This window comes from Ornithorhynchus anatinus, chromosome 1 (genome assembly GCF_004115215.2).
Source record: "Ornithorhynchus anatinus isolate Pmale09 chromosome 1, mOrnAna1.pri.v4, whole genome shotgun sequence".
Classification (NCBI taxonomy): domain Eukaryota; kingdom Metazoa; phylum Chordata; class Mammalia; order Monotremata; family Ornithorhynchidae; genus Ornithorhynchus; species Ornithorhynchus anatinus.
In genome coordinates, this window is record NC_041728.1 from 28,661,235 (window position 1) to 28,673,551 (window position 12,317).

Here is a 12,317-nt window from a genome sequence, read left to right on the forward strand (position 1 = left end):
AATACGAACATTGTCATTATTATCCTCCCAGTGCGTCACTGTGGAGAGCAGGACTCAGCCTCCGGCCGTTTGACTCACTGCAGCCAAAGACGCTGTGAAAACTGCCAGCCGGACTGCAGGGTGTTCGTTGCCCAATCTCGGCAGGCTCCGGTGAGCCTCTTGTTGCCAAATCGCCCGCTGCCTATCATCTGGCGGCTGAACGACGACCCCAGGAAGCTGCTGCGGGCAGGGACATGCGTCTTCTGACCCTCGGGTTGGGTTCTGGATAAGTGTCCCGACCCTACCCACTCTGGCTCCTCCATCCCAACCCCTCTCCAGGGAGCCCAAGGGGCCCGACGCTTCATTCTTCCACACGGGCCACTCTCTTCTCCTCCATCTGTGGAGGGGAAACTGGGGATCTCCCCTATCACGGATCAAGGGTGGAACCTGGCAGAGGACCGACGAGTCCCAGATCCGGTCCGTTGCAATATCCCGGGCCCCCGAGACGCTCCTTTTATCCCCAGAGGCTCTAGTTCAAGGGACCCGACAAGGACCTTAGGGGAGGAGCAATGTGGCCCGGTGGACGGACCACGGGCCTGGGATCGAGAAGACCTGGGTTCGGATCCCGGCTCCGCGGTTCATCTGCTGTGTGACCTCGGACAAGTTTTCTGGGCCTCGGTTTCCTCATCTGTAAAATGGGGATTCAATCCCCATTCTCCCTCCTACTTACTCCGTGTGAGACGGAGACACTGTCCGATCCGATTAACTTGTATCTACCCCAGCGCTCGAAACAGTGCTGGACACACAGTAAACGTTAATAATAATATCAATAGTGCTCTGATGATATTTTACATTTTATGATTTACCGCTATAATTATTAGTTCAGAGGACGTCTGTTCCCACCCCTGGAGGTCAGGCCAGTTCACCCCAGGATGCGGCCACCTCCCCAACTCCCCGCCCCCAAACCAGCCCCGTTTCTCCTTCCCGTTATTAAACCTCGCAGGGTGGGTGGAGGAGCGTTGGGAGTGGAGGAGAGTTGAGAGATGGGAGTGGAGCCGAGAGGCCGCGCAGGTGGCTGGGGGAGGAGAGAGAACGCAGGGGGAAGGGGTGACGGCAGACAAGGAGGACAGGAGACAGCAAGCAGGGGGAAGAGGTGACAACAAGTGAGGGAAAGAAATGACAACAACCAGGGGGAAGAGGTGACAACAAGGGTGGGAGGGGGGAGACGAGAAAGCAAGTCAGGGGAAGGGGTGACGGCAGACAAGGAGGACAGGAGACAGCAAGCAAGGGGGAAGAGCGGAAAACAGGTAGGGGGAAGAGGTGACAACAAGTGGGGGAAATTAGTGACAGCAAGCAGGTGAAAGAGGTGACAACAAGCCGGGGGGCGGGGGAGGAAGACAAGACAACAAGGCCAGGGGGAAGGGGTGACAGCAGACAAGGAAGAAAGGAGACATCAAGCAAGGGGGAAGAGGGGAAAACAAGTGGGGGGGGGGAAGAGGTGACAAGAAGTGCGGGAAAGAGGTGACAGCAAGCAGGGGAAAGAGGTGACAAGTGGGGGAAATAAGTGACAACAAACAGGGGGAAGAGGAGACAGCAAAGCAGGGGGAAGAGGAGACAGTAAGCAGGGGGAAGACGTGACAGCAGTCAGAGGGAAGAGGTGGCCGCAAGCAGGGGGATGAGGAGACAGCAGTCAAAGGGAAGAAGTGACCGCAGTCTGGGGGAAAAAGGAGAAGCAGTCGAGGGGAAGAGGAGGCAGCAGGGAGAGGATTTTCTCGCACTTGAGCCGCTGTCAGCTCCGGCTCTTGCCTGTCTACCCCCTCTCCACAAATACACACACACCCAGGGCTGTACCTTCAACCCCTCCCCACAGATACACTCGTACACTATCCCCTCACTCTCCGAAAATACACACACACAGACGGAGATGCACCATCACTCCCTGCCCACAAATATACACACATACACACACGCACACCGGTGCACCATCACCCTCTCCCCACCAATACACCCCCCCCCAGGGGTGCACCATGACCCCCTCCCCAGAGATACACACAGACAGGGGTGCACCGTCCCCCCCTCCCCACAGATCCACTCGAGGGAGGAAGACGTGGACTCCCCTCCCCCGCAATCGGCGGCCACCCAACTCGGAGGCCGCCGTGCAGGCGGCTGGGTCCCCCTCCCCATCATTGTCAGCGTCGCCATGACAACGGGCAGGCCTTCTCCTCCCAACACAAAGGCCCCCCGGTCCCCCCGCCCACCCCCGGCCGGGCGACTCACAAGGAGGGGCGCGGTGGGGGCGTCCTTGGGCGGGTCCGGCTCCCCGGCCGCCCCCCGAGGCTTGCCATCCTGCCACAAGTAATAGAAAGTGCCCAGGATCCAGGCCACCGTGAGGAGGGCGATGGCGTTGGCTCGGACCCTCCGCATCCTCGGAGCCCACCCCCCGAGGCCGGATCCGGGGGGGGGGGGGGAGGAGGAGGAGGAGGAGGAGATGGAGAGCGGGATGCGGGCCGGGAAGTGGGTGGGAAGGGAGCGGGATGGGGAAGGGGTGGAGGGGAAGGCTGGCCCTCCCTCCCCTCGCTCTCTCCCGGCCGGGACTGGCTCCTCCAAGTCCCGGCTGTTTATTTTAGCTCTCGGATCTGCAGAGAAAGAGGGGCGAGAGTGGGGAGGGGGCGGGGGAGACACACACCCACACGCTCAGAGACGGGGAGAGAGAAAAGGAACGGGGCCTCCCGGTCCTAAAGACCTTCCCCCACAGGCCCGTCCTGCTCCTCCGATCTGCCAACCCCGCTACAGATCCCTGGACGATTTGCTCAACCCTAGTCCGGTGCTCTGCACGCGGTCATGGCTCAGTAAATACCGCCGAGTGAACGAATCCATCGACTACGGGCCCGGCGCTGTGCCGAGCACCGGGGTAGATGCAAGGTCATCGGGTGGGCCGCGGTGCCTGACCGGCCCGGGGCCCGCGGTCCGAGTGGGAGGGAGAATGGGGAGCCGAGCTCCGGTTCATGGATGAGGAAACCGAGGCACGGGGAAGCGAAATGACTTGACCGAGGCCCTACGGCTGGCGAGGGCCGGGCCCGTCTTAGAAGCCGGGTCTGGGCTTTTTTTGAATGGCATTTGTCAAGTGCCTACTATGTGCCAGGCACCGCGCTAAGCGCTCGGGTAGGAAGGAGGAGCAGAGGGAAAGGGAGGGCTCGGGCTGTCCCACGGGGAACTGCCTTGCCTAGGATGCTGAGATCGTGAGCCAGAGTCCCTGATGGCAAATTCCGGGCGGACCCTCTGGCTGGGTCCCGGCCCCCAGCACGCCGTCTCATCTTTCCCAGCAGCAGCGCAGGAAGAGATCTCCGGCCTCCTCTCAAAATCTAGCCCCTCCGCCGGCGTCTCTGACGCCATCCCTTCGCACCTTAGCCCGAAACTTGCCCACTCCCGTTTTCTCGCTTCTCTCCTGTTCCACTGACCTCTCCAACTTTACACGTCCAAAACTTCTGATCTTCCCACCCAAACCCCATCCTCCCCCATCTTTCCCATCTCTACGGACAACAGCCCCGTCTTCAACCCATCTCACAGGCCATCTTCGACTGCTCGCTTTCCACCGGCTTCTTCCACACTGCCTTCAAACACGCTTGGGTATCCCGCATCCTAAAACACCTCTCCCTTAATCCCGTGGCTCCCTCCGGTTATCACCCCATCTATTTCCTACCATTCCTCTCACTCATTCAGTGATATTACTGAGCGCTTGCTGTGTGCAGAGCACTGTGCTAAGAGCTTGGAAAGTACAATTCAGCGATAGGTAGAGACGATCCCTGCCCTCAACGGGCTCACAGTCTAGAAGGGGAGAGATCCGGTCAGATGTGTATTACCGGAACTGTGTTTCCTCATTCGGCCACCACGTTCTCCCACCCAAAACGCACAGTGAAACAATGCGTTATGACAGGACTCACCGAACTCCTTGAGGGAGTTGTCTCCGTTTTCTCCCCTCCAGCTGTCTTCTCGACCTCACCAATCTTGCTTCCTTCCCCTCCGCTCCACAGAAAGTGGCTTCTCTAAAACACCGACGATCTCCTTCTTCCCAAATCCAACGGCCTCTACTCCACCTTAATCCTCCTGGACCTCTCGGCTGTCTTTGGCACCGTGGACCGCCCCCTTCTCCTGGAAAGGTCATCTAACCTCGGCTTCGTTGACACCGTCCTCTCCTATCGTGACCTCTCTGGTCGTTTCTCTCGATCCCGGGCTTCTCCTCTTCCTCCCATCTTCCAGGCCCAGTTCTGGGTCCCCTTCTATTCTCCATCTACACCCACTCCCTTGGAGAACTCATTCACTCCCATGGCTTCAACGACCACCTCTGTGCAGAGAATTCCCAATTCTACCTCTCCTGCCCCGACCTCGCTCTTCTTCTGCAGTCCCGCATTTCCTCCTGCCTTCGGGGTATCTTCATTTGGATGTCCCGCTGACCTCTCAAACTTCTCGCCTCCAAAACATCTAATCTTCCCACCCAAATCCTATCGTCCCCCATCTTTCCCATCTCTGTAGACAACAGCATCATTCTCCCTGTCTCACAGGCCCATAGCCTCGGCGTTATCCTCGACTCATCTCTCTCATTCGACCCACCTCTTCAATCTGCCACCAAATCCTAACCGTTCTACCTTCACAAACGTCACTAAGATCAGCCCTTTACTCTCCGTCCAAACGGCTACTACGCTGACCCAAGCAGTTGACGACTCTCCACCGCTTCAAGAACCTCCAGTGGTTGCCTAATCCACCTCCGCATCAGAGAGAAACTCCTCACCATCAGCTTTAAAGAATTCGACCAGCTTGTCCCCTTCTACTACACCTGCCTGATTTCTTGCTACGACCCAGCCCACACAATTCGCTCCTCTATGGCCAAACTACTCACGGTTCCTTGATCTCGTCTATCTCGCCTCCGACCCTTTGCTCACTTTCTCCTTCTACCCTGGAACTCCCTCCCCCTTCATATCCGACAGACCACCACTCTCCCCACCTTCACGGCCTTATAAAATCTCGTCTCCTCCATTCCCCCTACTCCCTCTCCCTTCTGTGTTGTCTAAGCATTTGCATCTGTACCCTTTAACCTCTTGATATCCATCCATTCATTCAATAGTATTTATTGAGCGCTTACTATGTGCAGAGCACTGTACTAAGCGCTTGGGATGTACAGTTTGGGAACGGAGACAATCCCCGCCCAGTAACGGGCTCACGGTCTAAACGGGGGGAGACGGACAGCAAAGCAAAACACCCTCAGCCCCCTCAGCCCTGCAGTACTCATGTACGTCTCCGTAATTTACTTAAATGCCTGTCTCTCCGTCTAGACCGTAAGCTCCTTGGGGGCAGGGATCGTGTCTACCAGCTCTATTATATTGAACTCTCTCAAGTGCTCAGTGCAGTGGTCTGCGTACAGAAAGCACTCAATAAATATGACTGACTCATATTTAGTCTAAGGGGGACAGAGAACAGGTATTGAATCCCCATTTTACAGATGAGGAAACTGAGGCACCGAGAAGTGAAGTGACTTTCCCCAAGGCAGGTGGCAGAGCCGGAATTAGAACCTGGGTCTCCTGACTCTTGGGCCTGTCAGTCAGACAGTGAGTCACTCGTCTTTATTGAGCACTTAGCGTGTGCACAGCACTGTACTAAGCACTGGGGAGCGTATGATACAGCAATAAACAGACACATTTTCTGTCCTCTCAATACAGTGCTTGACGCATAGTAAGAGCTCAGTAAATACCACTGATTCATTTTTCCATACTCCTATTGTTACCGACTATATATTTTTTTTCTCTCGTTCCCACTGAATGTAGACAACTTACGTCTCTCTGACTCCCTCACTAAGTTAGGAGCTCCTCAAGGGCCAGGACCATGTGCTCTACTCCTCTTGCGCTCTCCCAAAAGCCTAGCACAGTGCTCTGCACAGAGTAGGTGCTCAACAAAATGCTCTGCACACAGGACTTGACCCGAAGTAAAGCTCTCTGCACTCACTAGGAGCTCAGTAGATACTACTCCGTGAGCCCCTTGAGGGTCAGCATCTGTGTCTAAGTCCCACCTGGGCATTCTTTCCCAGTGCTCAGCGCAGGGCTGCTCTGCACACAGTGAGTGCTTAATAAATATTACTACTACTAATGGATGGATGGGTGGATTTGTGGGTGAGTGGGTAGATGGGTTGGATGGGTGGATGGATGGATTCATTTAATCTAGACCTCAGTGTACCTCAAAATATCTGGGCAAGGGAAATTTCCACTCCCTTCCCAGCCCTTCCAAAAAGCGGGGAAGAAGCTGTTAATATAGGAGGCACGGGAGAGTGGATTCACATCGCCCAGGAATTTACCATTTCCCAGCAATGGGGCTTTTTTCTTTTTTCGAGCTGTGTTTACATTCATACATGCCGGTTCACTCCAAAGCTGCCGCCTGCGACTGCAAAAGGCTCATCGATCCAGCTCGCGTGTGAACAACTCTTCCATTTTGCTGAAGCAAAGGGAGAAATGTTTTTTGAAAAACCATCTTGTTCTACCAGTACATCAGTGGCCCTAGTGAACTTTTCCCCACCAAGGAAGCAGGGTGGCTTAGGGGGAAAACGCGCAGGCTTGGGAGTCAAAGGACCTGGGTTCTAATCCCAGATCTGCCTCTGATCTGCTGTGTGACCTTAGATAAATCACTGCACTTCTCTGGGCCTCCATTTCCTCATCGGTAAAATGGGGATTCGATGCCTATTCTCCATCCTACTTAGATGGTGAGAGATTGGAGAGAAAGATGGGCCATTTCTCAATCAATCGATTGTATTTCTTTAGGGCGTTTGTTAAGCGCTTATCATGAGCCAGGCGCTGTCCGGAGCGCTGGGGAGAGATACGAGGCAGCCAGGTCGGACACGGTCCGTATCGCTCATGGGACTCACAGTCTTAATCCTCATTTTACAGATGAGGTAACTGAGGCCCAGAGGAGTGAAGTGATTGTCCAAGGTCACACAGCAGACAAGTGGCGGATGCGGGATTAGAACCCATGACCTTCTGACTCCACCCCTGAGCTCTATCCACTATGCCATACTGCTTCTCATAGATGCACATCTCCTCCAAGAGGCCTTCCCTCATTTCCTTTTCTCCCACTCCCTTCTGTGTCGCCCTTCCACTTGAATTCGCACCTTTTATTCACCCCTCCCTCAGCCCCACAGCCCTTATGTGCATCTCCGTAATTTATTTATTTACATTAATGTCTCCCCCTCTAGACAGGGGCAGGGAATGTGTCGGTTACATTGTGTTGTGCTCTCCCGAGCGTTTACTTACAGTGCCCTGCACAGAGTAACGGCTCAGTAATTACAATTGATTGATTGATACATGTTAGAATGGGGGGTTGATAGGGTGACGGTGATCCAAACCAATCAGTCCATCCATCGATGGTATTTACTGCATCCCGGCGGAGGACAGAGAGCTGTACTCAGTGCTTTGGAAGGTCCACCGAGCAGCGTGGCCTAGTGGGTAGAGCACAGGGCTGGGAGTCGGAAGGATATGGGTTCTAATCCCGGCCTCAAGTGACCTTAAGCCAGTCACTTCACTAGGCCTCAGTTACCTTATCTGTCAAATGGGGATGAAGACTGTGACATGGATGGTGACCAACCTGATTGCTTTTGTATCTACCCCAGTGCTTAGAACAGTGCCTGGCTCATAGTAAGTGTTTAACAAATACCACACAAAAAAAAAAAAAGACCAAAGCATAGTTCCTGCTGTCCGATGGGGCAGGCAGAGGACCAAATGATGGACACAGGGGTGGAACGGGAAAGGAAGAGTAAGAATTGAAAAGACGGCATCACTAGTCTTTCAGGACGAGAGAGCTGAAGAGGTGATTTAAGGGCCAAATGAATACGTATCAATCCATACACGGTTACCCAAAATGGAAAGTTCTAAGCCGAAGCCTCAGACAGAGTCGATTCACCTGTGCTGGGCTGCAGAGGCATGGGAAAGAGTCAAAGGCGGATGACTCAGTAAGCGCTCAATAAATACCACTGATTGATCTCTAAAATGGGGATTGAATACCTGTTCTCCCTCCTATTTAGACTGTGAGCCCCGGAGGAGTCAGGGACTGTGTCCCGCCTGATTAACTTGTATCTGTCCTAATGCTTAGAACAGCGCTTGACACAGAGTAAGCACTTAAATACCATAAAAAAAAAAGCAATAACCCCATTCGGGGAAAGGATGAGGGAGGATAATGGATTCTTTAATGTGCTGGCTCCAAGGCTTTCGATTTTATCAAGAGTATGTTTTCAGGTTGCAATTAAGTGATGCGTTCCTTTCCCTCGTAAGTGATGAGCTACACACATTGTAAGCGTCTCTGCTAAGTCGTGCCAGAGGATCAGTCTAAAGTCTGAAATAAGCAGTAGGTGGAACGGTGTGGAGGAGGAGGAGCGCTGCACTAAGCGCTTGGAATGTACAATTTGGCAGCAGGTAGAGACAATCCCTGCCCGACGACGGGTTCAAAGTCTAAATGACTATTATTACTACTACTAATAATAATGGTATTTGTAAGCACTTGCTGTGTGCCAGGCACTGTTCTAAGCAGTGGGGTAGACACAAGATAATCGGGCTGGACGCAGTCCCTGTCCCACACTGGGCTCCCAATCTTAAGCCCCATTTTACAGAGGAGAGAACGGGGGCACAGAGAAGTGAACCGACTTGCCCAAGGTCACCCAGCAGACAAGTGGCAGAGCCGGGACTAGAACACAGGTCCTAGAGAAGCAGCGTGGCTTAGTGGAAAGAGCACGGACTTGGCAGTCAAAGGTCATGGGTTCTAATCCCAGCTCCGCCACTGGTCAGCTGTGTGACTTTGGGAAGTGACAACTTCTCTGTGCCTCAGTTACCTCGTCTGTAAAATGGGGATTAAGACTTTGAGCCCCACGTGGGACAACCTGATTACCTTGTATCCACCCCAGCGCTTCAAACTGTGCTTGGCACAGAGTAAGCACTTATCAAATACCATCATTATTAGAGTATGAGCTTGAGGTGGGATGGGAACTGGAGCCAATCTGATTATCTTCCATCTACCCCAGCATTAACCCCAGTGAGCTCTTAGCAAAATACCACATTCTTATTCACCGAATTGTCTCTCCTTCCTCTGGCTACTCTCTCCACCCTCCTGGACGGGTTCCATATAGACTTATTTATTCTGGAAAAGGGATTTAAAGACAGTTTCACCTCCTACTCGGTTCCGGTTAGCCCCGCCCTGGACACCACCAGGAAAAGCACAAATGTTTTCAAACGCTTCTAAACGCTCTAGTTTCTAAACATCCGCGGGTCGGGGTTCAGTTAGCTGTTTGGGGAGAGCAGATCTGAGTTGTGGCCGGCCACAACCTAATCCTGGAAAAAAAACCCACAGTTGATGAACTTTTGGCTAAACATCCCACATCTGGAATGCAGCTTTGGGCTGAAATGCCGAGAGGGAAAGATAATGCTTGGCCGGCCGACCAGCCAGCCAGCCCAGGCCGAGGAGGAGGAGGAGGAGGAAGCAGACAGCTGATAACTTTCTACTACAAACCCCCGAGCCCTGCACTCTAACCCCACAGCCTGCACACTTCGCTTCTCTAACGCCAACTCTCTCACTGCACTTCCATCTCATCCATCTCGCCCCCGACCTATCGTCCGCATCTCACCGCTGGCCTGGAACATCCTCCCTCCTCATATCTGACACAGTGACTCTTCCCCTATTTCAAAGCCTTGTCGAAGGTCCGTCTCCTCGAAGAGGGCTTCCCTGCTTAAGTCTTTCTTTCCTCTTCTCCCTCTCCCTTCTGCACCGCCCTGACTTGCTCCCTTTGTTTTTCCCCCACAGCACTTATCTGTCATTTATTTATTTGTATTAATATCAGTCTCTTCTGGACTGTAAGCTCACTGTGGGCAGGGAACGTGTCTATTGTTCATTCAATAGTATTTATTGAGCGCTTACTATGTGCAGAGCACTGTACGAAGCGCTTGGAGTGTACAAATCAATGTATTGTTGTATTGTACTCTCCCAAGCGCTTCGTACAGCGCTCTGCACACGGTAAGCATTCAATAAAAACATTTGACTGACCGTCCGTGACTTCAGGCTCTTAGACTGCAAGCTTGTTATGGGCGGGGAACGTGCCTGCTAATTCTGATGTACTGTACTCTCCCAAATGCTTAGTACAGTGCTTTGCACAAAGTGCTAGATAAATACCACTGAATTGAATAGTAAGCGCTTAATAAATGCTACTGATTTATTAGTGAGGAGTGGATACGACCCCTCCCAAATCCTCCAAGCTTTCAAAGGTAAGAGCCACGGTCTCAATCTCATGGATAAATCCTTCATCAGCGAGATCTGGGCCCCAGCCCAGGACAGCCTTGGGCACCTCCGCTCTTCCTCTCTCTACTCTGTCGAGCACATGACGTGCCCTGGCACCAACTGCAGCCCGTTTTAGTACCCAAGCCTGGGAGTCAGAATCATCTGGGTTCTAATCCTGCCTCTGCCAACTCGTCTGCTCTGTGACCTTGGACCAGTCACTTCACTCCTCTATGCCTCAGTGACTTCATCTGTAAAATGGGGGGGTAAGACCGTGAGCCCCATGTGAGTCAAGGACTATGTCCAACCTGATTAGCTTGTGTCTAGCCCAGCGCTTGGCATGTTCGACTCTCCCAAGCGCTTAGTACGCTGCTCTGCACATAGTAAGTGCTCAATAAATACCACTGATTGGCTCATGGTAAGCACTTAAATACCATAAAACAACAATAAGATTCTTCTGCAGGACCCAGGAGGGAGTGGCTTTGGCCGTACACTCTGTTTCCCGGAAGCCAATAGTTTCAGTTGTGCCTTATCAGGCTTAGACGTGTCTTAGACTCAAGGGAGAAGACTGTAAGCTCATTGTGGGCAGGGACTGTGTCTGTTTACTGCTGTATTGTGCTCTTCCAAGCATTTAGTACAGTGCTCTGCATACAGTAAGCGCTCAAGAAATACAATTAAATGAAGTTTCCTATGGCACCTAGTAGCAGGGCCTAATGGAAAAAGCCCAGGGCTCTGAATCAAAAGGGTCTGATTTTGCTTGCAGCGTGGCTTTGGGCAAGTCAAGTCAGTCAGTCGTATTTATCGAGCCCCAGCTGGGTGCAAAGCACTTTACTAAGCACCTGGGGGTGTACAATAAAAGAACAGACACATTCCTTGCCCACAGTGATCTCACAGTCTAGAAGTAGGTCATTTGTTGGGAGGTTGGGGTGAGGTGGGGAAGTCCCTCTGAGGATAGCACCAGGAGAGTTTCCAGTCCTCTACCAGTCTTGGCTATGGGAGGGAGAGTCAAGCAGAGGCCTGTCCCTTCCCTTCCTAGCTCAGGCAGGGGCTAGCGAGGGGAAGGCCATTGGCTACAAGTCAAAACTCACCCGGGCTGGGCAGCAGCGGCACGGGAGAGAGTCGAGGGCGGAGACTCGAGTTTACTGCGGGGAAGGAGGCCCTGGTAAACCACTTCCAGATTTTTACCGAGACAACTCCGTGGATCCACTACCAGAACGATCGCAGATGGAGGTGGGGCGTTCCGGGAGAGATGCGTCCGTGGCGTCGCTACGGGTCGGAGACGAGTCGACAGCATAAGACGAGACAAGGTGGGTGGAGAGGATTGGAGTACAGGCAGCCGGCTATAGGCTGTAAGCTGGTTGTGGGCTGGGAATAAAATATCTGTTTATTGTTATATTGTACTCTCCCAAGTGCTTAGTACAGTGCTCTGCACACAGTAAGCACACAATAAATACGATCGAATGAATGGAAGGACATCCTGTGGCCAGGGCCAGGGTCCTGAGTGTTCTGACTCTTGAGCTCTGGTGGTCATTGACCCTTGAGTCTGGAAGTCAAAAGGTCGTGGGTTCTAATCCCAGCTCCACCACTTGCCTGCTGTGCGACCTGAGGCAAGTCACTTCACTTCTCTGGGCTTCAGCTACCTCATCTGTGAAATGGGGAGTGAGACCGTGAGCCCCATGTGGGACAGGGACTGTGTCCAACTCGATTTGCTTATATCCACCCCCTTGCTTAGTAGTGTATGGCATATAGTAAGCATTTAAATTCCACAATTATTATTATCATTAACTTCTCTGTGCCTCAGTTACCTCATCTGTAAAATGGGAACTAAGGCTGTGAGCCCCTTCTGGCACATGGACTGCACCCAAACTGATTAGCTTGTACCTACTCCAGTGGTTAGTACAGTGCCTGGTACATAGTAAGCACTTAAACAGAGAGGCCAGGAGAGAGGTAAAGGAAAAGGGGGAAGAGGAGCAGAAACCTCCCAGCTCCTAGTAATTCACCCAAGAACTCTGTTCTCGCAGGAAACAGGGATCTCCAACACAGATGGG

General features: G+C 52.9%; 1 protein-coding gene across 1 annotated transcript in view; it reads right to left on the minus strand.

Moving 5' to 3' along the window:
* Positions 1 to 2,462, minus strand: part of GALNT16 (polypeptide N-acetylgalactosaminyltransferase 16) — a 35,217-nt gene extending 32,755 nt beyond the window's left edge. The window contains exon 1 of the mRNA XM_029080936.2: positions 2,257 to 2,462. Within this exon, the coding sequence (XP_028936769.1) occupies positions 2,257 to 2,403 (147 nt within the window). The 5' untranslated portion in view covers positions 2,404 to 2,462. The remainder of the gene's footprint in view (positions 1 to 2,256) is intronic.
* Between the last annotated feature and the right edge of the window lie 9,855 nt (positions 2,463 to 12,317).